General features: G+C 35.4%; 1 protein-coding gene across 2 annotated transcripts in view; it reads right to left on the bottom strand.

Annotated features, from left to right (window-relative positions):
* MMP16 (matrix metallopeptidase 16) overlaps nucleotides 1-26612 on the bottom strand; it is a 294522-nt gene that overhangs the window by 83196 nt on the left and 184714 nt on the right. For both annotated transcript variants that reach the window (XM_045063143.1, XM_004766971.3), the window contains exon 5: nucleotides 188-349. In XM_045063143.1, the coding sequence (XP_044919078.1) occupies nucleotides 188-349 (162 nt within the window). The remainder of the gene's footprint in view (nucleotides 1-187; nucleotides 350-26612) is intronic.

Below are 26612 nucleotides of genomic sequence, written 5' to 3'. Positions count from 1 at the left end.
GATATTTGGACCATTGCCAACAAAACTTGATTGATATAAGACTTCTGCCAATAGGCCAGACTATTTTTTTCTTATTTTGGTATTTCTCTCTCGCATATACTTAGAGCATCCATCTCAAAGAAGAAAACACCGCAGGAATTCTGGACTTCACTGTAGGGTTAACCAAAGAGAAACAGTGGAAACCTACCATAAATTTTCTGGATGCCTTGCAAATCATCATTAGGTAGTTTGAAGTTGTCAGTTTCCATGTACTGGTAAAATGGGGCCATGATGGCAGTGGGGTCATTGGAATGCTCCAATCCCAGAGCATGTCCCAGTTCGTGAACTGCTACAAGAAATAAGTCATTTCCTGTGAAAATGAGAAGAAAAGATGCTATTGTAACTAATACCCAAGTACAGAATTGGAAAGGACAATTTGGTGTTATCAAAATTTCGCCCAAGAAAAATAGGAGGAACTCTTTATTTCAAAGATCAGTCTGATTTTATCATTGGATTTTTCTACTGGCAAAATCCAATATGCTATTTTTGAAAAGGCTGGGTGGGGGGAAGTGATGTTAATGTAGTCACAGAAATTTAGAAACTGAATGGAAGAACGAAGACTAAAAGTTTCAGAAAGAGTAGCAGCATCAGAGATTGCTACTACTACTGTTGAAATATCCTTCCAACTGGAAAGCATGTAATATTCTTTCAAATATCTTTACATTGCACATAATGCTAACAATAAGTCCGTAAAAAATACAGGGTGGATACAATCCCTGCTTTTACACAGGTGAGTAAATTACGGCATAGAGATGATATGTCTTGTCAAGAACAACAAATCTTTGCATTTACAGAGGTGTGACTAGAACTCAAGTTTATTTTAACTTTTCATATTAGCCTAGAATATAGGAATACAGAAATCTAAAATAAAAGTTATAGGCTGGCAGTCGTAATAACTAGGATTCTAGTCTTGGCTTTGTGAATACAAATTCTAATCAATTCATACGCAATCTGAACAAAGTATATATATTTAGAGTGGCTGTTTCTCATGGGGGAAAAAAAAAAAACTCTCCCACCTGTGGTAAACTTGCACAGTGAAATTTATTTAGTGCAGACTCTCAGAGAAACTTTGTGCATTCACAGCCCTACCAACGACCCCTACATGTTGCCCCCTTCTGGATCATCATAATTAAATTCATGAGCAAAAGAGCTAGTCCTGCATGTATATTTGTTTATTCTAAAAATTTAGTTTAACTATGTGAGCATCCAACAGTTGGGACTATTATATTTTTAAGGGTTATGTTCCTAAGTGGAAAGTTTAAAATGATTGAACATAAAATGTAAAGTTTTGCATAGATGAATTGCAAATGATTTCAGTGAACTTCCTGAGTGTCATTTTTAGGAAAACTCTCTTCCAAACATTTTTATAATGCACTGAGATAATTCCTTTCAGAGTTTTATTTGTTTGTTTACACAAAAGCCAAATACATAATAAACATTTTTTCTTACTCTGGAGTAGTCTTCCGTAGAAAAATGGATGAAACTGTGGGGCTGATTCATCATATGACCTTAGCATACTGAAAATGAGCCATTCAAAACACTTCAGGGGCCTACTTGACTCTCAAAGAATAACTGATTAAATGCTGGTGTGAAACAAATTGGAAGGGTTTAAAAAAAATGGAAGTTAACATTTCCAATCTCAAAGAGCTTATCTTCTCCTCTTATAACATTACTTAAATGTGCAAATCAAGACACAGAAAGAAAAATAATACATATTAGGTTTAATTAAAAAATATTAATTAGACTTATTAAAAGTTTACTAACTTTGCCCTGGACATTTAGAACCTGCATTTTTAGCATTTTCTCGTTTAATTCTTATAATTATTCTTGAATCAGTTACTATTATTATGTCCATTTTTAAAATGAGAAGACAAGACTTGGAGACATTAAGTGCAATATGCAAATTTATGTAGCAAGGTGCAGATGAAATTCAAACTTCTCCATCTGATTAGAGATCCTTTGAATTGCTACAGTAAATCATCACACAGCTACTAAAGCATTAGCTTGCACAACAGACTAGATAATGTAGCCATGCGAAAACAATCTCATTCATTCAATCATCCATTCATTCCACTACTTTTACTGCATGCCTACTCTGAGTTAGGCATTGATCTAGGCTTTGGCAATATAGTAGTGAATAAAACATACAAAAAAATCTCTGCCCTTACAGCATTTACATTTTAAAGGGTATTGGAAAAAATCAAGATAGAAAAGTAGAAAATACAGAATGTTACACCAGTGATAAACTGAGAGTTTTAGAGGGGAGAGGGTGGGGGGATCGGTGAGCCTAGTGGTGGGTATTTTGGAGGGCAAGTATTGCATGGAGCACTGGATATGGTACATAAACAATGAATTTTGGAACACTGAAAAAGTAAAATAAAAATGATAAGGAGAAATAGTAAGGCAGAAAAAAGATAAAGTGAGAGACAAAAACATGTATAGAAGTTTTTTTTTTTAAAGATTTTATTTATTTATTTGATCAGAGAGAGAGATCACAAGTAGGCAGAGAGGCAGGCAGAGAGAGAGGAAGGGAAGCAGGCTCTCTGCTCAGCAGAGATGATGCGGGGCTCGATCCTAGGACTCTGGGATCACGACCTGAGCCAAAGGCAGAGGCTTTAACCCACTGAGCCACCCAGGCGCCCCAAACATGTATAGAATTTTAAATAACAGTAATGGTTTGGGCTTCTAGTCTGACTGTGGTGGGAATTTTAAGGTTTTGAGTAGGGGAGGGACATATAATCTGACTTACATTTCAAACAAGACTACTCTTGTGATTGCTCTCGAGAATCAAGTACAGTAGACACAGGAAGCAGCATGATTCAGTCTCTGAAGTGAGTGCAATAATTCAGGCAAAACTGCTGGTCACCTGGACCAAAGTGGAAGTAATGGAGGTATACAGAAGCATAACATTCTTGATATTTTTTGAACGAAGAATCACAGGGTTTCTTAAAGGACAAGATGCAAGGTGTGAGCAAAGAAGAACATCAAAGACAGCACAACATTTTCTGGTCCTATACCCAGAAGAATGAAATTATCGTTCACCGAGAAGGAGAAAAACATAGGATGAAAGAGTTTTTGTTGCTTTTTGCGTTGGTAGGGGTGAGAGGTAGGTAACAAAATCAGGAGTTCCTTTTTTTGAGTGTTAAGTTCTGAATGCTTGAATTTGCTTAATGAAACAGGAAGAGTCATCAACTGAGAGAATAATAGAAAGGAAAAAGAGAGAAGAATGTATGAAATATTTGAATAGGTCAGTTGTAAAGAGTGGACTAGGGAAATTGTATCTATCCTGTAATTGTCAGGCAATATTCATGACCATGAATTTAAAGGGAGGTTGGGTTCATTTTGCACACTGTCTTCCTTCTTCCGCTTTATTTGGCAGTGTATATGCAGATATCAAAGTGGCAGTATTGATTTCACCAGACTTTTGGTATCTTTAGGTAATCGTGAAAAACAGGAAAAGACGAAGGGGCTGTGGATATATGTAAGAGAGTGATTTTTGACTTTGCCATGGTAATTGTGTCATGTAAGGAAGGACTAGCATGGGATGATGGAGGATTGTGACAAGCTAAGATGATAAGATAACTTAAGATGACCCTTAAGTTCTGAAGTGGTCAAAGGTTTTTTTGTTTTTGTTTTTGTGTTTTTAGTCACAGTATTAGCAGGAGTGAGCTAGAAAAATATTCAGTGATAGTCATAGTAGATATCTGAAATTGAGATTTGTAAGAGCAATGTCAAGGGTATACCCACGGAAGTGAGTCTCTGAGTTGGGACGGAATATGAAATTAGAGAGGAGATTCAATATCTAAGAGCCCAGAACACGGCAAAATTATCTACATTAACACTGAGATCAGAGAGAATTAAAACAAGGATAGTGTTGAGAGTAGGATTGAACTAGGAGATAAAATCATCAAAGAATAATGAAAATGACTTGAGAATTAGTGAATGATAATAGCAAGGAGAGACAGTGGATGGAACAGTTTGACAAAATCACAGTCAAATCTTTAAGTTTTTATGGATCTTGAATCCATAATCTTGAAGTAGCATTAAAAAGAAATAAGGTGGGACATATACCATGACACCAGCCCTTGCAGTAGAAGGAATATGAAAGAGAAAATGGAAGGAGTGAAAGAGAAAAAGTATAAGCAATGGAAAGACCAGTGTTAGTTACAAAAAAGAACTTAAAGGGAACGTTTTCAAAATAAGTTGATTATTAAGGGGATTTTGCTAATGACTGACTTGAAACTTCTCTAATGTAAACAGTTTCAGAAATTAGAGAAGGGAAGGAAATGGAGGGAGAGATAGCAATGGAGAAGTCCTAGGTGAATTAGATCCCAGGAGAGAGGGGTGTCTTCTGTGTTTCCTATGGTGATAAACAGGAATGGAGGTAAGGTCCTAACCAAATTAGACCTCAGATTCCAATATATCAAATATAAGAGATTATTATTACTTGAGTATGTTTAAAAGAATTTAAGAACATGACTTAAGACAGGGAATGAAATTAAAGAGGATACAGGGGAAGAATGTACAGTGGTTGCAAGGATAATTTCCTATAATTGTCTTTGCTTCAATTTTTGTTGCTTTTCCAATGTCTGTAAGATAATTTCACATTCCTCATCAAGATAACCTAAACCCTTCATACATAAGTCCTTGTCCTTCCTTTCCAACTTTATCTCCCCCCCCCTTTATTTTCCTCTTTCCAGTCATAGAAGAATATGCTTGTTCTGTCCTTTAGATCTCTGCATTAACTGCCTTCTTTCTGGAACCCCCTCTCCACCCATGCCCCCAAGCTGACCTGATGTGACTGCTCAAATGTTACCTTCTTTATGAGGTCATTTTCCCAAGAGGTGTTGTTCCAGCACACTCTCTGCTTTAGGTTCCCACAGACCCTTGAGAATCGCCCTATCACAGCAATTGCACTGTTTTGTCATCATCTATTTTGGTAAATCTTCCCAACATATTTTGAATTCTTTAAAGACTGAAATTGTGCATCATTTATGTTATGTCTCCAGTTCAAAGACATTGCCTGGCACATAGTAGATGACTAATCTTTAAATAAGTTGGATGAATGGATCAGTTTCCAGGGACTGGAGGACTAATTTGAATATGGATAGTAAAGAATAGAATGCTATTTTCATCTAAATGTGGCTCAGAACTTTTTTCTTTATTTCCCTAGCTTTACTGAGGTAGAACTGAAAAATAAAATTATAAGATATTTCAAGAATACATCATGGTGATTTGTTATATGTACATATTTTGAAAGGATTCCTCTGCATTGAGTTAATTAATATATATATATATATATATATATATGACTTTACATATTTAACTTCCTTTTTTTCTTTCTAGGTGGGAACATTTAACTTTTACCAAACTTTAGTCATCTAAGAATGTTATCAACTATAATCACCATGGTTATACAGTAGATCCTCAGACCTTATTCATCTTCTGACTAAAAGTTTATACCCTTTTACCTACCCCTCACTGCACCCCCCCCAAATCTGTTTTGTGACAATCATGCCAAGAATTAGAATGGAAAGAGAATGAGATAAGAGTAGACCGAGGAGGCCACTATTCTTACATAGTTCAGACAATGGAACTAAAGTACCCAACATCATTGCTGAATGAATGTCAGCAAATACTTGTGCTCACAGCTGAAGACAAGAGGACAGGGTCTAGAGAAAATTGCTAGGGAATGCCGAACAGGCTTGATTTTATTAACTATTAGGGATAAGGAATTAAAGTGACTGGAGGGAGTAAGGAAGTGAGGGGATGGATGGTAAAAAAAGTCAGGCGGTAGAAAATCAAAAGACACAGAAGTTCAGGCTTCCTGAAAACAGGAAATTGTTTTTTAAGGATGCCAGTTTGAGTGAAAACCAATGAAATGCGACTATTGGAGACCATCTAGTCCGCATGTTACTAGGGAGCAGAAGGAAGCAGTTATTTAGGAAGAGAGGTGGGAATTATGAGTGTTTGGAAGTATGTTAAACAAGAAGACTTCCAAGGATTGTGTGTCAGAGGGTAATCTCAGGTGAGAGCGGGTGGGGAAGGAAAGGAGCTGCAGGCATTTTTAGACACCACACATTTAACACCAACTCGCAGTGAATACCTTTGTGAGTTCAAATCAGAGACACTATTCTTAAGATACACACCTGACGCTGATGAGACTTAGCAACTGCAAATGACATGGAAGTGGCAGAAGGACGGGTGTATGTTTGGCCTCTGGCCACGCCCACACCCAGAAAATATGAGTACAGTTTGGCTGAAATGTATTATCAGTGGGCAGAAAATGAAAGAAATTTTTCACCAGGAGCATACCTAATGCCAAAACAAAGATCTAGCAAGCAGTCAAAGGACCAACAAAAACCAAGGCAATTGAACCAAGAACAGAAGTTGGCACTTTGGTTTACTGGGAATAGCTACCGTGACAACTCAGCTCGTGAAGAGAGCGCGGATTCAGAAAATACCTTTAGACACTCTTGGCCATCTTGTGGCAAAATGGATACAATTTCTTAGCCAGAAAGTCCCAATGTAGCCTTACAGGGATTATGTTTTGTTTTTATTCTTCAAAAGGAAAAAAAAAATCCATTACAACATTCCTCCTTGTAGAGCACGTCCCCTTCCCCAGAATAAAGTACCCTGAACCTTGTTCCAGAATAATTATGTAGGAACTCATCCTCTCACTCTCTGGCAGATAAATATTGCTTTTTGTCACACATCAACCCTGCTAACTTTGTTGAATTATTAAAAGCACTTCAAATCTCTCACAGGGAAATAGTCTTTTAGTCACAGTTTCTTTCTTTTCTTTTTTCTTTCCTTAGTGAGAGAAATACAAAAAACCAAAAAGGAAAACAAAGTAGTAACAGCAACAGAAGTTATTTCATTTCATGTATCTGTTCTCTTCAGATCAATCAAATTTTTCTTAGGCACCATTTCCAAGGGTGGAGTCACTCCTTGTTTAAGGAAGAAGAAAATTAATAGGATCAGGATGTGAACCTATGACCTGTTCAGTACGCCATAGCACTTTTAATCAGAAAAACTGGCCAAGAGCTCCAAGTAATTACCATTCTTCAGATGATTGGCAATAATATAATTAAACCTTACTTGCAGCTTCACAATAGTTTAAAAGGGTAAGTTGTTAAATAAAGTACCACCCTGTGATTTGAATTCCACTAGGAACAAAAGTTGTTGGCATATGATGAGGTTTAGACAATTAAAATGCACCAGACCTCTTTCCTAATGATGAAAATAATAACTGCTTCTGTAACTTATCATTAATTCACATTATTTGAGATTCTTAATTGTCGTATGCCTTGATCTTATCACCATGCAGGCAACAAAGGATAAATCAGCCTCCTGATTCTCAATACAGAAATAGTACTTGCTCCTTTTGTAAGATTTTGAGTTTTGAGTTTGTTGCTTTCAATTGTATTGCTAATCTTCTTTCCTTTGTATATTCCAATACAATTTCAGAATACTGAACTGTATATTACGAAAGATAATGCATTATTTATAATTTCCTTGTCATAATTATGTCTTTATATTTTATTCCAAGCTGTTTCATTCCCCATGCATTTTCATATGCTATTCCTCTGCTGACGACATATCCTGAATGTTAAAAATGACTATATAATAATTCATACATAAAGAACTGTTATAAATATTTCTAACACTTATAATCCTACCGACCCAAGCAAACACTAGAATATCATGAGCACCATTGAGTCTCTCCCTAGTTTCTCTCTTATTTCATACCTTTGGCTGTCCCATTCCCTCTGTGGGTAATCACTAACTTGAGTTTTTCATTTCTCATTACCTTGTTTCTATTTTGATATTTTTATCAAACATGTATGTTTAAATAACTTCTAGCTTTATAAAGTTGGTATGGTTCCCTACATTGTCTTTTGAAACTCAGCATTTTTTTTTCTTATATCTTCTTGCTTGTCTCTTAGTGAGTCTTGCAAAATCTCATTAATCCTTTAAAACATAACTCAAAATGACCTCCTCTGTGAAGCCTTCTCCAGCTCCCTGGGTAAATTTGATTCCACTGTCTCTGTTTCCGTGGCCTTGTCTAAACATAACTGGATCATAACACATACAAAATTGCCCTGATAGCTTCTGACACATAGAAGCTCTTAATATTTATTTGTAAGTTAAATGACTGACAGAACAAATTTAAGTAGATTCATAATTTTTAAATGTTTAAACATTTAAACCTAAAATTTAAATCCATGTGTAGAAATAACATTCAGAAATCATCATCTAATCTTTGATTAGTATAAATTTCCCCAGGGCCTGATAAATAGAGAAGATGAATCATCTTAAACCTCAATCCTTCCACCCTCTCCATTCAGCATGTTTTGCCAGTTGAGAAACTAAAAGGATATATGTACTCAGTCCCTAAGAAGGTCCCATAATACCCACCTCCTGGTATATACTCCCAGTCTGTATCAGCTCGCTGTAGCAGAATATGGTAGAGCTGATGGTACTGGACTTCTAATAGTAGGTTATAAATTACACCATGATGTCCACCTTGGTGTTCTCTCTCTCTCTCCCTCTCTCTCTGATTCTCTTATTACTCACTCTTGAAAAGCCAGCTGCCATGTCGTGTAAACAGCCATGTGGAGAAGAGCTGAGGCTTCCTGTCAACAGTCACAGGAGTGAGCTGGGAAGTAGATTTTCTAGTCCATTCAGGTAACTGCAGCCCTACCCAATTATTTCACTGCACACTCATGACAACCTTGGACCAAAATCACCCAGCTAAGCTGCTCTGGATTCCTGACATTCAGAACTGTGTGAGACAGTAAATGTTTGTTGTTTGAAGTTGTTAAGTTTTGGGGTGATTTTTTATGCAGCAATAGATAATACACAATACAGGATGGTTTAGCACGCTCCCTTTTCTCCATTTGATTAGGATTAGGAGATAGGGAAGAAAAGCTGAAAAAAAAAAAAAAAGAACTGAGTAGAAAAGGAGGCTACTCTAAAACATCTACAGATAGATAATTCTACAATAATCTTGAGATGAAGATGGGCATTAAATATTGTTCAGTCCAGCTATTTTTGGTTTCTCCGCAGAAACCAAAAAGTTTGGCAATAACCCTAAGTCTGAGAGAAAGTCTGCGACTGAAAATTTCCAGAGATGGAAATATCAGTTATTTCTCTGCCTCAGATGTTTTTCCTTTTTCTTTTTATCTTTTTTTTTTTTTTTAGATTTTATTTATTTGAGAGAGCATGAGAGTAAACAAAAAAAGCACAAGTGGGAGTGGGGGGATGGTAGGGGGATAGTTGGGGGTAGGGAAAGGCAGAGGGGGAAGCAGACTCTCTGCTGAACAGGAAGTTCCAATGCGATGAAGGGCTCAATCCCAGGACCCTGGGATCATGACCTGAGAGCCAAAGGCAGATGCTAAATAGACTGAGTCACCCAGGTGCCCCTCAGATGTTCTCTCAAATGTATAAAGCTTGATACCTTGATTGCACTTACACTAAATACTACTTTCTTTTTATACACCACTGAAGAGAGGGTCACTCCCTTGGTGGCAGGCAAAACCTGTGCTCCCTGCCAGATAGCCAGAAAACTCTGATAGGGTAAAAAAAGAACAAGACTGAACTAGTTTTTATTGAGCATCTATTATGAAATCAGAATTATGTCACTGGACTTGTCATTGAAACTTCATGACCGGTACTTGCTTGCTGTCCTTTTCCACTAATGCTCTCAGAGGCAGTGGAACTTGTTCGGCCAGGCAGCCCCTACGAGGAGAGCTGGGCTGTATTTTACATCCTGGCTGCCCAGCTCCAGACAGGAGGGAGATCACAGCTGTGCTCTGCAAGATAGAAGCTGACAGAAGCTGATTTGGGGCAGATTTGCTCACATCTCTTTCTGCCACTTTTACTCATCCATCAAGTCTCCAGTTCCTCAAAGGCTTGGCGCCCTTCTCTTGCCTTCTCCCTGCCTCCGGTTCCTGTCCTCCACACTTCCCCCAGATTGGCTCCTCCTCAAGGGCCTCAAACTTCAGAATGATCCCATTAAGTCAGACATGGTTTGACTAGGAAAAAGCTTAATATTGCAGCCATTAATTAGTTGTTCATCAGATATGGGCAAATATAATGCAATAAAGTTTCAGTTACAAATGGCACTTGTATGTGTCAGATCAATTTTACCGAGTTATTTAATGACAAATCTAATTTACTCTCACATATACTTCAAACTGTTTTGTTGTACACGGTACCATCAACGATCCCTAAGACTAAAAGAACTAAAGGAAACAAAACATTTTTATAGAGTGTTCTAAAAGCAACAACAAGAAGTATCAGACATCCCCTATCTGTGTCTCACCACAGTAGCTAAGTTTTCTGATTATCACCGTTTTACAGATTAGGAAATGAAGACTTCCACAGACTGTGATGGCCAGAGTTAACCAGTAATTGGCAAGAATGGATTTAAGCCTTCCATATGGTCTTGGCCCACAAGCCCAAACTGAATGTGCTGAGGAAACGAATTTCTCTTTTCCTCCACTTTAAACATCTCCTCAAGGCTTCAGATTGTTCTCCAGAGGACAGCTTCCACATAAGACCTCTTTTCGGGAGTCTGAAGCAATAGCTACTATTTCTTTTCTCCACTGAAGTCACATGAAACTTAATATTTTAAAATGTATTTCCTAAAATAACATAAAATGTATGTCCTTAGTACAACCCTGGCTGTTCAAAAAGTTTCAATCATTTTCAGTCAAATTTTTAGTTAAGTCTTAAAGCCTTGGGGTAAAGAAAATATTTTCAAGAGAGAAGGAAATAGTACTACTGCTATATGTACTTTGATTTTTAAAATCTTATTTCAAAACATTTCTTTAGCAGTTTAGAAGGGTTTGCTATGGAGTTGCCTGTTTGGATGTGCTAGTTAGCTTTAAAACACACTGCTAGTGCACAGTATTAAGGCATGCACTTAATATATAAGGGAGAAAAACAAAACAAAAAAACCCCAAAAAACAGGCCCTTATATATAAGGGAAACAAATGGCCATCTAATAGATCTTTCAAAAATCAGTAAATGTATTTTCAAAGATAGACTACTACCAAACATTTACAGTTTTTAATTTAATAAGCACTTTAGAATAAACCGATATAATTAAAACAACTCAGGCCTATGCAAGCCAGATGAAGTGGACACCCTAGGAAGATATTTGAATTATCAAAGCCAAAGTACAAGTTTTATTCCTTTAGGCTATAATTTGGTTTGGTGAATTAGACATATTTTTATTAAATTCAGAAAAGTCTTGCTAAATAAAACAAAAAAAAATCAAAATTGGATGTGGCTAATTGCACCATGATATTAACAAGAAATTTTTTTCCCCTCTCCTGTTAAGACTAGTTAGGAGTCTAAGAACATTTTCAGTTATGTCCCATGTAATTTATTCATGTGTGGTTTATCTGTGCCATACTTTTCCCCTGGGTGGCTCAATTTGAAGGTCAGAATGATTCTGGAGGCCTACTCCCCTCTCTCTGTGCTAGTATAAAAGAGATCAATTTTAGTGACTGTTTAAACAAAAGTAATCATATAATAAATTGCAATGCCACTTTCCAGCAGCTGATTTGAATTATATGCCCTTTTACTGTATGTGAACGGTTAAGTACTGTTTACCCAGTCATCATTCTCAGTACGCCTGGTGTAGCAATCCTAGTATTACGTGCTACAGTTTCCAGACCAGCCACTGTGTGACATATATTCCTTAAAAAATTACTAATTATTTATTGTGTGCAAGGAACTATTGATGGAATAACTGAACTATTGATAAACAATTCATCCTAACATGTAATTGATTTTTCTGCTGTGTGCCAGACAATATGAAGTACCAAGGTCTGTAAAGTTAAATTGCCCAAATACTTTGTTCTTAAATAAGAAACTATGAGTTTAGTTCAGAGATTCTGGGGTTTTTTTGGGCTCAGAAGCTCCTCAGAGAACCTGAGTAACTATGCAAATTTTCCCAAGAAAAATGAGTGCATTTGCACATTATTGTGTGTGATTTTGAAGTTAGTTTTACTCCACTTATATCCTTTAAGGCAAAACAGGTAGAAAATTCTAACTCAGCCACTGTGTGTATAAAATTTAATAAATTACTAACCTCCCTGTGATCAGATTTCTTTATTTGTAGAGTCAGTCTAACATCACCTACTTATGGGGTTATTGGTGGGTTAAATACCATCATATATATAAAATACTCTGCACAATACCTAAGACAGAGTTTAACACTAAGGGAGTGCTAGTGAGAAACTACTATTACTTCTATTTCTATCATCAACAGACCTATCAGCTTTTGAATTAAAGACTTAATTCTTCATTTCACATTGGCTTATTCAGTCAGAAACCTATTAAGTATCAAAGCGGGAATTTAAAAATATCAGTTCTGACTTCACCAAAACCCATGCACCAACTGGTTAGACACACTCTTGACACAAATGTATGTGAATGACGAGGTTGGAAAATATGTTAAGATCAAGTTTGTGGAAGTTTTGGATGCTAGCTTTAAGAGTTTGATCATTACGAAGGAGGCAATCCAGTACTATGAAAAGTTAATACCAAGCCAATATCGCCTAATGTAATTTGGCATCAGTATGAGGGTATAATTGCCGTAGGATGTGACTGAAAGCTAAGAGAGCAGGTAGAAGACTACTTCAATAGTCAAGATAATTAGATGAGGAAAACCTCAACATAGGCAGTGACTAAGGGAAGAGAAGACAAGAGTCCCTGAAACAGGAAAAGAAAATACTTGGGTGGTAGAAAGATTTGAAATAGTTCTTTGAGTTATCCTATTTCCCATTATGAAGTTCAAGTTCATCATAACCCCTTGAACACCCAAATCACTGTAAAAACTACCTCATATTTTACTATCATTACTGTTAAAGAGAGCAAAGTTGAACCTAGATTCTGATTCTCATTTTCAAAGTATGCTAAATTGTTATGATCTCAAAAGTTGTCCATTTAAGACCTTTATATAAATATTTCACAACATATAAATATGTCCATATAACACCTTTATATAAATATAAATGTTCATGTATATAATTGTTTTCATCTGACATTAGATTTTTGTTGTAATTTTTGTGCTGGATGAAGACCAATTAGCAAGAAATGGTAAAAAAAAAAATAAGGTTTCATGCATTCGCTTGTAGCAGCATATCTAGACTGTAATTCCTATATGCACTTGGCTTCAAGAATTTCTTTACTGACATGAGTTTATACTATGACAGAGGTGCTTGAAAGGCTTACTGTAATACCCACTGATATTCAGAAGAGCTAATACACAAGGGCTGGCTCACAATAATGAGATAGGTTAGCTCTTTTTGAGTAAGAGCTTTGGGCTTACTATGATGCAAAGAGGCAGAATCAGAAAAGGCAAGGTCTCTAAATAGCATACACAGCTGCAAGCTCAAGGTCAGTCTTTCTGCACATGCAGTGAGAAATGCCGGTTTCCTATCAGCCTATCTATCAAAACCCTCATAAAGCTGGAATCCAATATATCCTTACATAATAATTAATACCTACTTGCTTTTTCAGACTAAAGGTTTGGGCACCAAAAACTTTCTGGTGTTTTTCTTTTGCTTTTTTCCTTGGAGAACCTTCTTGTACTTTCTAAAGCCAATCATGAGCCTATGTCTCCAGGAAAATGTTGGGGCAGTGTTTTGTTTTGTTTTGTTTTAGGATGGGCAAAGAAGAGGCCTAAGGGAGTTGGCATGAGGGTGGGGCTCTTGGGCACCTGGGCAGACCTGGTAGTTACCTGGTTCATTTCCACTTCCTGAAGGAAAACAAAAATTAACAACAGGTTAAAATGATCAGTTCTTGAGGTCTGGAATACAGTCGACCACAGAAGGGGTGTACAAAGGAAATTAGGTAGCAAGAGGAATTAACAGGAAAGGAAGTGAATGGGTACTACAAAAAGTTTTGAATAGATTGTGTACTCAGTGGGTGTGTATTGCCCCAAGAGTAATGCCATACAACATGTTTCTTCGCACCTGGATATGTTTACAGGGGTAGAAGGGACTGAATTCAAGTACAATTGCTTGTTTTCTGAGAGAGAGGAGAAGATTAAAAAATTACAAAATTTAAAATTTGGAAGGAGGATAAAATTTTAGTTGTTTTACGAATTTTGCTTTATTTAGTTCATTTCCACCTGAAATTCGTTTTTCTGCTATTACAGACGTAGTCATTTAGGTATGGATAATCTTCTTGTTTCAGGGGGGAATAGAAGCAAAAGCAAATATATATAAAAACAATCCTCTATACCCAAATATTTGTATAGAGATTTATTGACAGATTATAAACAAATGTGTTTTTTAAAACATTTATATATAAATCAAACACCAGCAAATACAGTAAAGAAGCCATAGTAACTTAATGACTCATTCAGAACTCCTGATGTTTTCTCTTCTTTCCCTAAATGAAGCATTTCCCTACAAGAACCTGTTTTTCCTCAACAAAATGATTTTTTAAATATTAATTTTTAAAAGGAAACTTTTCATTTTTTTTTGCTTTTTTCTAAAGCAGTTTTCCCTTCTTACTCTTCCCAGCCTTTCTTTATTCATAGGATAATAAATAGTGAAACCAGACCAAAATATATATGTATGTATATGTACATATATATTTACACACACGTATCGCATATTATATATAATACATATATAAAATATGAATTCATACAAAAATAATATATTTGAAATACATAATATATGAAACATAAGAATTTATAACTATTTACAGCCATTGATGCGAATGAGAAAAGGTAAATTTGACTTTCTGCAGTTCTCTTTTTAGAACAGTGATCTGAGTTCACATTTGTGTTCTGAAGTGATAAAATAAATGTATAATTTTAACTAGGCAATAATTTATCCTTCACGTATGAAGTAAGAATTAAAACAAAGAATCACAAATTTGATAATTATTTGTTCAGTCAACAATAAGTGTGAAGTAAAATGGCTCATCAAAAATATTTAAGTCAAATAGTGGACTTAATATACATCTATATGGCACATACGAATAAAATCAGAAGATTCATGTTTGGCTTGATGTTCTCACAGCAAATTTTGAAGAAAAATATTACTGGATCTTTCAAAAAGGGTGTAATGTCACCTAAGTGTCTTCCTACCTACTGATCTTTAAATTTGCTTTTAGAGAGGTGAAATAGAGAATGAAAATGAAGATAAAAATGAAAGGACATTTCGCTTTTTTTTTTCCTAATAATAGAAATGGTTTCCTCTGGCTGTGATTTATTCAACATATTCTGTAAGTCTCATTTTAACCATTTCACCATAGGTGTAGCAGAGCAGCTTGTTTCATTTTATTTAGTAAACAAACACTGGAAAGGCCAGAGTTTTAGCTTAAAAACTGGGAGAACAATCTTTGGCAATGTATTTATGAATTTCAAATGTTCGGAAGAATGAGACTGTCCCCCCCCCACCCCTGCCCAGGATACATGACTTGGAAGGAAACCATAACCTAAATGTCTTGACGTGTGTGTGTAAGTGTGTGTTACAGGTAAAGAAATGAACAAAGCATCTATGTTTCATGATTTTCACAAATTCTACAAAAATAAATTCATAAAACTTCAATGCAGTCTTGGAAATTTTTTCCAGCAGACAGAAAACTGTATTAGAATATGGACTTTATTAGACTGTATTAGAAATATGGACTTTAAAAGGAAACTGGGCATGTAATTCCTGATTTTGAAATTTCTTTTCCTACTAATTATCTTTTAATTGCAAAACGCCTAATTAACCAGGGAGTAGTTTCCTCATTTACTAAAGGAGAATGAAAACTGACATCCATGGAATAGTCACTAGGGCCCAGAAACTTAATCCTCACAACACCCTTTGAGGTAGGTACCGTAACTCCCAAATAATAGTGGAAGAAACAAAGCTTCGCAGTAAATAACTTAAAAGGCACAGGTAAGTTTGTACCCAAGTCTGCTTGAACTCAGAATACTTCCTGCTGAACAGGACTCTCAATTACCACCCCCAATCCCACCACATACACTAACTTGTCTTAAATAAGCTTCATCACTGAAATCAACATAAAAGACATTAACATAACCATATGACACAAAAGAAAGAGAAGAGAAACAATGCTAACACCAAAAAGAGTATCATTCCCTGTAATGTCTGAACTGTTTCCATGAATTTTAATAACAAGCAGTAAGAATTTATTGCCCACTGCATGCCCAACCAGTGACAGATGCCATTCAGAGGAGATACAGAAGTCTTAGAGGAACTTAACGATACTCTTCTAGAGAACACCTACCATGCTATGCCATATGAAGAGGTATTAACAAAACAACTTTATTATCACATTACTCCATTGCTCAAAATATCAAAGTTGTTTCTTGCTAATTACAGTTCAATTAAGCCATTAAATACTACCCTCCATAATCTGGTACGACCTTTCCTATGCAACCCATCTGCCAGTTTGTCAATACATAGTTTATTTCTTAACATACCTCCTTACTGTATTTTTACCTCTCGCACTTTTTGTCATGCTTCCCCCATATAAAAATAGTATAAAACATTAATTACTTTTCTCTCATTGTTTAAAATTTTAGTATTTGCTTTATTGTGATCAAACTACCTTGAACAGTCAATCCTAAGAAATGAAAACTGAACTACAAATGAATGATTCCATTTATTCCATCACATCACTTATTGCTGCAAGGGATAGGTCTTCTTCAGAAATAGAATTTCCCTTTGAAACTACCTTGCCTATTTTCATTATTCCCTCTGGCCTTGTTCTGCTCTGTTTCCTTAGTTATCCTAACAACAAAGTGATATTTACCAAAAGCTATTTTTAGCTGTGGAGACACAGAAATTTTGTATATTCCACTAAAATTATTAATGTATCTTCTGTACAAAAGTGGAAATAAATGAATATATTGTATGTATATTTTGTATGTATACAGAAGTTTTAATAATTGCCTTGGAAAAAAATCCTTAAAATATGATTTTTTTGGTCTTTGCAAATTACTTCTATAATGATAACATGGTTTTATTCATTGCTATGTAACAAATGAGCAGTTTAAAACAAGTCATTAATTATCTCACAATTCCTGTGGGTCAGGAATTGCAGAGTGGTTTGACCGTTCAAGATTTTTCATGAGGCTATAGGAAAGCTGTTGGCTGGGCTGTCACATCTTGACCGGAACAACTCTGCTTCAAAGCTGAATCAAGTAATTGTGGCTATGCCTTGGGCCCTGCTAGCTGTTGGATAAAGACATGGTTTTCATCACATTGTCTTTTCATATGTTGCCTAAGTGTCCCCATGATATGCTCTCTGGCTTCCTCTACTGTGACTGATGAGACAGACAGATGGAGTATCTAAGACAGAATCAGCAGTTATTTTAATTTAATCTTGGAAGTGACTTATGATCACTTCCTCTATTTCCTGTTCATTAGATGTGAATCACGTCCGGCTCTCATAGCTGTACAGGGGTAGGGGATTATACAAAGGTTTGATGGCCAAAAAGTAGATCACTGGCAGCCATCTTGGAGGCTGGCTACCCCAACATCAGTAATAATAGTGGCTGTTACCATTTTGCTACCATTTTCAGATATTGTGCTGGGTGTCTGCTCTTGTTACAGTAACTAAGCAAGGGAGGATTTTCCATCTGCATTTTCCATATCAGGAAACTGGATAGCTAGGATGTTAAATAAATAATAAAGAATATTACTGGTAACTGTCAGAACCAGAATTCAAATTTCAGGTCTGTTTGTCTTCAAAGTCAGCAACTTCTCTCCCCTTTAACACTGTACCTTCTTTATTTTCTACAATAACAGTGATAAATGATCTAAATTATGACGAGTTTTATTTCATACACTGTTTTGGGAATTCATGTTGCTTAAGCATAAAGTAAATAAGAATTATCCTGCTGTTAACTTTGTTAACTTTAATAAATTGGTTTTAGGGGAAAATTACAGCCTTCAAAACCCGTTACTTTTCAATATAATTCTTAAACAGATACAGAGCAGATCCAACTTGCCAAATTCTGAAATGAAATGTTTATGTTCAGAATTGTTCTCCCAAGAAGCATGAAGAAATACAGAGTCTTCTTTGTCTTTATCTGCACACTGGGAATTTACATGAGCTCTCTTCACTAACTTTCTTCTAAACAGGCTGGAGAATCAGGAAGTAAAAGATAAAAAGGAACTAGTGGTAGTGAAACTGAACTTTACAGGATGAGTGATGATATTTGTTGATTTACAAAGAATATACTTCCCATTTTGTTCTGCCATGGTAGTCACAGTCCCCACATGTTATAATAATGAGCAATCTAGAGTCCTCCCTCTAAATCTTTGGCAAGGAGATCATGCAGTTATATTTTCAGATTGGTGACTCTTAAGGTTCAGTAGCCAAATTTTTGGGCAAAAGAAAGTAGAGCTGAAGATAATGATGCAGAATTAAATGTAACACTTGGAACTTGAATAAACAATGTGACAAATATTAGTTAATATGAAAATCTCACTACATTTTTCTCTAATTATCATAGTTCCTATTACAACTATCAAATCATCACCCAACATGTTAATTATGTTCACTTTTTGTCATTTTGTATCCTGCTGACCTTCATCTTGTGATATCATCTTCAACTATGTGAAAAATGAAAGAAAGTGGATTGTAATTTATCACTAGCAAGCAGATCATTAAGCATCGCTGCTCTGTTATATAGAAAATGGATGCAAAACCAAAGAAAAGTCAGAGCTTTTCTTGAGAATCAAAAGCTTAAAAAAGCAAAACCCTCTTGAATAAAAATGTAAAACACCTGTGGAAAAATGGACATATAAATATATAATTTAAAATCATTTATAACATATACTTCTTACTCAGCTAATTAGAAAACTCTAACAATATGTTACCAATTTTCACCAAAATATTAAACACATGCAATCACTTTAAAGACTCCAGAGTTCCCTTTGGGCCAATAAGCTATTACAGACACATAGCTCCTGGATTACTAAAAGCATCTTTTGTTCTCACATTCACACAAATAAAGAGATTTGGCTTTTATTCCTTTATATTTGAATATTCAATATCTAGGAGAGTTTAAATCATCTTAAAGGTACTCAAATTTCTTTGAATTATATATGTGGAAAAGATATTCCTAAGAAACACTATTTTCATGCAGTGAAATACTTGTTTTCCACACATTTGATCTTCTGTTTCTAAACCAATTTTCTTTTCTTGATAAAGTGGGTCCACCTACACCATAATTTGATAGCAGTCACCTGTTTTATGGTCTTTAAGATTAAGCACCATCAAAGATTTCTGAAAATCTAAATAATTTTTAACCCACGTATCTCTTCTGACTACTTTCTTATGTATCTTCTCAACACATCCCAATTAATCAGTAGGTCATACCTTTCTAGAAATAATACTGGTTTTCCTCTAGCAGCTGATTTAATACAAATGTTCCTTGTAACTGCCCTTTATTATTTTCACCTTTATTATTTCCTTCCAAATTGCCTGGTTATATATGTGACTTGCTAATCTATTTTTCTGTCCCACCCTATAAAAACATGTGAATTTGTTGGCACTGACATATGTAGGCTTATTTTCATGACCTAGCCTAAAATACCATAAGACTGACATCTATCTGATTTCTTATTCTCTAAACTGTTCATTTCTGGAAAGTATTTGAATAGAACTTTCACCAATAAGCTTTTCCATCAAAACAACAACAACAACAACAACAACAACAACAACAACAAAGAAACTCTTTCCTATTTCCTATCTCCTAATGAATCCACTATCTCAAAATCACTCCACTGATTCTTTATGCATTCTTTTCCTTTAAGCTATTCGAAGGCTTAGTTATTGATTTGTTAGTCTCTTACAAGTCCCTAATCAAAGTTTATTTCAGCCAAACCTAATTCTACTACATGCATTTATTCATTAAGCAAACACTTATTGAGTATTGGATTAAGCACATAGACCTGACTCTCAATTAGCTTAGTCTGATAAGGGAGACTGATAAATAAACAGAAAAATACTTACAGCTAAAATCAAGGGATATCAATTCATTCAAAAACCGTTTGCTTAGCATCTAAGGTGTTGCTAGCATAGTAGCTTCAGAGACCAAAAAGATAAAGTCTCTGTCTCAGTCCAAGATTGTTAGATAGATACATTATTAAGTACAAGAAAGTCTTACAAGTGTTGCAGGTGCTAAGAGAAAAGTCCATATACACTAGTGAAGACTCAGATGAGAAATGAACAGTTCCATTAGGATACTGTTGTGGGACTAAATTTCAAGTTTAAAAACTGGAGGTAGGGTGACCAGTTATGCTGTAATCAAAATGCATATATGAGAAACAATGAGAATCTGAACCAAGTCACAGGCAGCATGGATGGCAAGGATGATATGGCCTAACAGAGTTTAAAGAAAAGCGTACATGAACGGAGTTTAAATGATAATAATATCATGAACAAGTTAACATGGACAATAGGTAAGATAAAACACAGTGACAAACACTGACACTGACAAAGAAAGAGAATATTAAGACTGCAGCAGGTCTAGAGGGACATGATAAGGTAACTTTTGAATATATTCATTTGAGATTCCTATGATGCAGTGAAATTTGGGTTTGGAACTCAGAAGAAAAAGTGGCTTAGTATATGCTTTTACAGTCTCTATTGTATAAGTAGTTTAAGCATGGTAGTGATGAAGGAAGCATAGGAAGGGTACAGAAAGAAAAACAAAACTAAAACAAAATCCACAGTTAATATTTAGAGGATGGAGGAGAAAAAAATCATAAAGAAGAGTACCTTGGAGTAGCTGAAACAGTAGAACATAAAGTACCCTGGTGGGGAAGTTGAAAAGAGCTAAGTTTTAAGAAAGCAGATGCTAAATAAAAGTAGATGTCCAGAAAGAGATGATCTGGACTTGGCAACTAAGAAGTGGTGACCATTCCTGAGAGATGGAAGGTGAACTTAAGTTTAAAGATGAGGGAGAAGTGAAGTAGTAGAGATATAAAGCACTCTCAGAACTTGGACGTAAAGAAGAGAACACTGTCATAGTGTGTGGGTTCCCATGTCTCCCTCAGTCTCGGTAACGTTAATTTTTTTTAGTAAACTTTTTTATTAATGTAAAATATTGATATTATAAAATTTCACAGATCCTAAATGGTTAGCAAAACTGATCTTCACAAATTAAAAAAACAAAAAAGAAGAAACAAAAAACATGCAATCTATCCCCAGATCAAGAAATAGAATATTGCTATAATCCATCTCTTGTGACACCTTCCTGGTCACTAAATCCCCAATGTCACTGTTGTCAGATTCCTATCACCCAAGATTAATTTGCATGTTTCCGAACTCTATGTTAAGGAAATCAAACTGTATATTATATTCTGTGAATCACTTTTTGAAAGTAAACCTATTATGAGATTAATCCATGGTTTTGTATATTATTCATTCTCATTACTGTATAGTATGCTACTGAATAAATAATACCATAGATGATCTCTTATGTTGTTGATATACAGTGGAGTCATTCTAGTTTGGGGCTACTAAAAATGTGGAAGATAGCCCAGGAGAAAATGAGTAGTTGGTGCTTGCAGGAAATTCAAGAAATATATAAAGAATTCTATTCCAACAATATATTCTCCATATGGTTCCTTTACATCTAGGTGTTACAGATACCTACTTCTAAGTAAATAACTTGTCTTCTCATACTTTTTTTTTCAAAGATTTTATTTATTTATTTGACAGACAGAGATCACAAGTAGTTAGAGAGAGAGAGGAGGAAGCAGGCTCTCTGCTGAGCAGAGAGCCCAATGCAGGGCTCGATCCCACGACCCTGAGATCATGACCTGAGCTGAAGGCAGAGGCTTTATCCCACTGAGCCACCCAGGCGCCCCGTCTTTTCATACTCTTAATGATGCCTTTTTTTTTTTTAAAGGAACAAATGGTCCTGATTATGATGAAGTCTAATTCATGGTCAATGCTTTTTTAATGTGTCTTGTTTAAAAAAATTCCTATTCACACTTCTATACATACTTAATTCTATAGATACCTATACATACTTCTGAAGATACACTCCTATAACAGACTTATAAACTTACTAGTTCTACCTTTCCCATTAAAATATACGGTGTGAAGTTAGCTGTCAGTGTTCAACTTTTTGCATCTATATGAATATCGAGTCAAATTAGAACTATTTGTCAAAAGGCCATCTTTTCCTTATTATACTATTATATAATGACTGTCATTAAACAATGGATTATATATGTGAGGATATATTCCTGGAATCTATGCTGTTTCAGTAATAAAGTCCTCTTATCTATCCTTATGGCATTATAGCACTCCAGTTATTACGGCAGCTTTTACTAACATTCTTCATACCTGGTGATTTAAGTCCTCCATTGGGTATTTTCCTACTTCAGGGCTGCTCTTGGACCTTCGCATTACCATCTGCCTGAAATCCTTTAGGATTTATTCTACTGTGGCTCTGTTACCAACAAGTTAATTTGGGTTTTCTTTGAGTGGAAACTTATTTTGTGTTCATTTTTGAAAGATATTTTTGCAGGAACAGAGTTGTAGGTTAGCTGTTATCTTCTTTATACACATTAAAAAAAGGATATCATTCTTTTATCTTTTGACTTTCATGTTAATGCTGAGAAGTCAAAAGTCAGTACTATTGTTTTTCTCTTAAGGAAATTTGCCTTCCTCCCCTTTTTGACCCTCTAACTGCTTTTAAGATTTTCTCCTGTGATTTTAGTAGTTTTATCATGATGTGTCTTTGAGTAGTTTTCTTTGTGCTTAATCATACTGAGGTTCCAAAAATTCTTTAATCTGTGGTGGGATATTTTTTATTTGTTTTGGAAACTTTCCTGCCATTTTCTCTTTAAATATTGCCGTTATTCTATTTTCTCCCTTTCTGGGATCTGAGTTTCGCCACGTTAAATCTTTTCCAGTGTGAAGTATTTGTATATCTGATTTGTTCTCTCTTAAAAAATTACTCTTGATTTCTCTATGCTTCAGCTGGATATTGATCTATCTTCCAATTAACACATCATCTCTACTTGCCTGCTCTTCCATTGAATTAAGTTCTTAATTTCAGTTATTTAGTTCAAATACTTCTTTTTGATCCTTTGTAATGATTCCAATTAACTGCTGAAATCCCTCTCCGTCTTCTGCTATTTCTTAGACATATTCATCACTGTAAAAGTCTGTGAATGATAATTCCAATATTTGGATCACGTGTACATACATGCACGTGTGCACGTATATCTCTGTGTCCAGTTCTTTGGGTTGCCTCATCATATTTTTACTGAGTGCCAAGCATTGTGTCTAAGAAATCAGGAGGTTCTAGATGATGATATTTTCACCCACAGAATATTCATCATGTTCTCTGGTGGGTACCTACAAATGAGGGCATATCTCTTGAAATCTTTCAGACACTAAGTGGAGTCTGATTTATACTCCCTTTAAGATCTTGCTCCTGAGGTGCAGCTCCCTACACGTCCCAACGGGAGGTGTGATGTTTACCAAAGTCCCTCATTCTTGACAGGTCTTATACTCTAATTTTTGTATCTTTGCCACCAAGAATCAACTTAAAGCTCTGCTTGGTGCTTCAGTGGTTTGCTTGTCTCTGGATCTTTCATCCAGTGCAGTTTACACATTTGGCAAAAGGCTGAAGGGCACAAAAAAGTAGTGAGGCTTCTCTCTCAGGGCTTCCCTTCTCTTAGGAATCTTGGTCCCTCAATTCTGGCTTCCTTCATGGCTCCAACTCTAATTTTTTTTTTTTTTTTTTTTTTGGTCTATCTTCATTATTCTTGGAAGTTCTTCTGGCTTCTCTGTATCATAATAGCAACTTTACCTGAAGCTCCAACCATAATCTGCAAAATGCCTCAAGATCACCAAATATATAGGTTCACCTTTCTTTTTTTGGCTTCCCCTCACCCCATGGATCTTCACATTTCAAGTCCTGGATTTCCTAATAGCTCTTTGATATCTTTAAACACATACACACACACACATACACACAATTTTATTTATTTATTTAGTTAGTTATTTAAGCTCAGTGGGAACATCCTTCTGCCGTAAGCTCTGTCATAGGCTCCGTTGTTTAGGTTTTTAAGGTACACTCAACTACCCTTTTGACTCTGCCAGTGAGCAATAAAGATATTTTCAAATGCTTCTGATAATTTAAATTCTAAGCATACTTTTTTGGACATAAAAAAAAAATTCCCCCTAAATTATCTCTAAGCTTTTTTGGCACCAAATAATAAGTTCTTCACTTATAGCTGATTGTTACATTCTGACATTTTGTACATCTCATTTGAATTATTTTTCTACAGATAAATTCCTACACATTCTCATAATAAGCACATCTTCCAATTTTATGCCCAATCATATTTCTGTGAGTTCCCTTTTAGCTTTTCAGACTACCTCAGCATTTTTCTTGATTGTGTTTAGGGTTTTTAAAAAGTCAAGTGCTTCTCAGTGCATTCTCATCTTTAAGTAATTTGTGAAATCATGGGCCCGAGAACTTATTCTCAGTACCCTATTATTAAGCATTCTCTTGTCAAATGTGTAACAGTTTCTACATATTCTACATCTTCCCTATAGGTTATCCCATTTAAACTCACAGTATTTCACACATGTGTATTACATAAACTTTGATCTAAGACCAAAATCCTTCTTTCGGGGGGGCAAAAAAAAAAAAGATTCATCTTTGTGTATTTGAGCATAATTTCCATTCTTTATCCACATAATTATTGACTTTCCTTTTAAAAAATAGGGAAAAGCAGGAAACATGGTCATTTCTCTACCCCTGTTCTTCATTTTCTGATGTAAGCAAAAGAATCAAAGTTAATAGCATTATGCTGGTTTACATGTTCGTGAATGAACAGAAGTAAGGTTAAGACCATTAGAAACTCTGGCCATATTTCCATTAGTAAATTGTATTCATTTCCCCCACTCTTCCTATATTTATTATCTACAAAATATTGCTGTGATTTTGTTTTGAATTTTCTAGGTAATTTCATAAATGTCCTTCTTTGCCTCGGTATAAAGTTGTGTTATTTATTTTGTGCTGTATCACTGATCTCCACAAAATGGAGTGCATTTAAACAACAATAATCATTCATTGTCTCTCACGGAATTTGTGGACCAGAAATTTCTAAGAAGCTTGGCTGGGGAGTTGTGCCCTCGTGACTCTCATGAGGTTGCAATTACATGTATGCTGGATCTGTATCATCCTAAAAAGCTGGCTGAGAATGGACAGTCCATTTCTGAAATGGCTCACTCACATAACGTGGAAATTGGTGCCGGTTACTAGTAGAGGTCCACTTCCACCTGTGTCTCTCCATATGGCCTGGGTTTCTATAAAAATGGTGAGTGGGCTCTTCAGGCAAATGATTTGAGAAAGAATAAGGGAAAGAGAGGGAAGTGTGTAGAGGGAAAGAGAGAGAGAGAAAGGGAGGGAGGTGTCTTAATAGCTCCAAGCAGAAGTTGTACCCTTTTTATGACCTAGACTTAGAAGGTAAATAGTATCGCTTTCACCGCATTCTATTCTTAAGAAGTGATTCACTAAATGGTGCATATTCATTGAGAGAAGAATTAAGCTTCATGTTTCAAAGGACCAAATGTCAAGGAGTTTGTGGACATACTTTAAAAGCATCACAACAGCTACATATGCCTTAAACTCAAATTATAATTTATCCAATTATGGAAAATGGAAAGATAAAATTAATCTGCTTTCCACTGTTGACATGAATACAATTCTACTGAATTAGGTTTTTTTTTTGTAAGAGTCTAAATATATAACAAAGTTCTTTATAGTGTTTTTATATATTTTGCAAAAGTCTTAATAACCTTACTGAGCACATTTCATAACATTTTGACTAGAAAGCACTGCTGCCTATAAGAACTCAGAAAAGCAATTATTTCACATCAAAAATTTAAGAAAAGAAAATGGAAAAGTACTGTCTGCTAAACCACATTCTATGCTTGAAGAAATATACACTGCATATTATAAGAGCCAGAGTTTTAAAACTCCAAAAAGATAAAAGGACATACCATTTGAAGAGTTATCCAAGTTAAAATATCACTGAGATCAAATATTGACACTGGCCTCATCCAAGTTATCAATAAAATATCTGCGATGCAACAGAAAAAATGTAGTACAACAATAGTGAAATAACATATGACTGCCAATCAGGTACCCAAATAAGGGAAGAATGTTCCCCATCAGCAAGCCAAATAGAGGTGGTAAGCTTCCTTATTCTTCCTCATGAAAGAGGGCAGTTTTGCACTCTCCTACTTCCTGAAAATGAGCAAGTGGGAGAAAAATGAGATAAACAGTCAATATCCTTTCTATTTAAAGTCCTCTAACAAATTAATGAAAATAGTTTGGTAGTATAGCCCAATAGGAACAAAGGTGAGAAATAGCTAGTGAACATTCACAAAACACATACGAGTGAATAATACATACAAATGTATGTGTCAGTCAGTAAACAAGTATGTGCCAATCAAGTAACAAAATATGTAAACAGGTGAAATAAACTTCTCTATTCAAATTGGTCAAGGTGAAAAAATTAGGGAAA

The sequence above is a fragment of the Mustela putorius genome, unplaced genomic scaffold (assembly GCF_011764305.1).
Source record: "Mustela putorius furo isolate JIRA1106 unplaced genomic scaffold, ASM1176430v1.1 tig00003846_pilon_pilon_pilon, whole genome shotgun sequence".
NCBI classification, from domain to species: domain Eukaryota; kingdom Metazoa; phylum Chordata; class Mammalia; order Carnivora; family Mustelidae; genus Mustela; species Mustela putorius.
The sequence above is the reverse complement of the archived record's forward strand: the minus strand, read 5'-3'. Positions and strand labels throughout refer to the sequence as shown.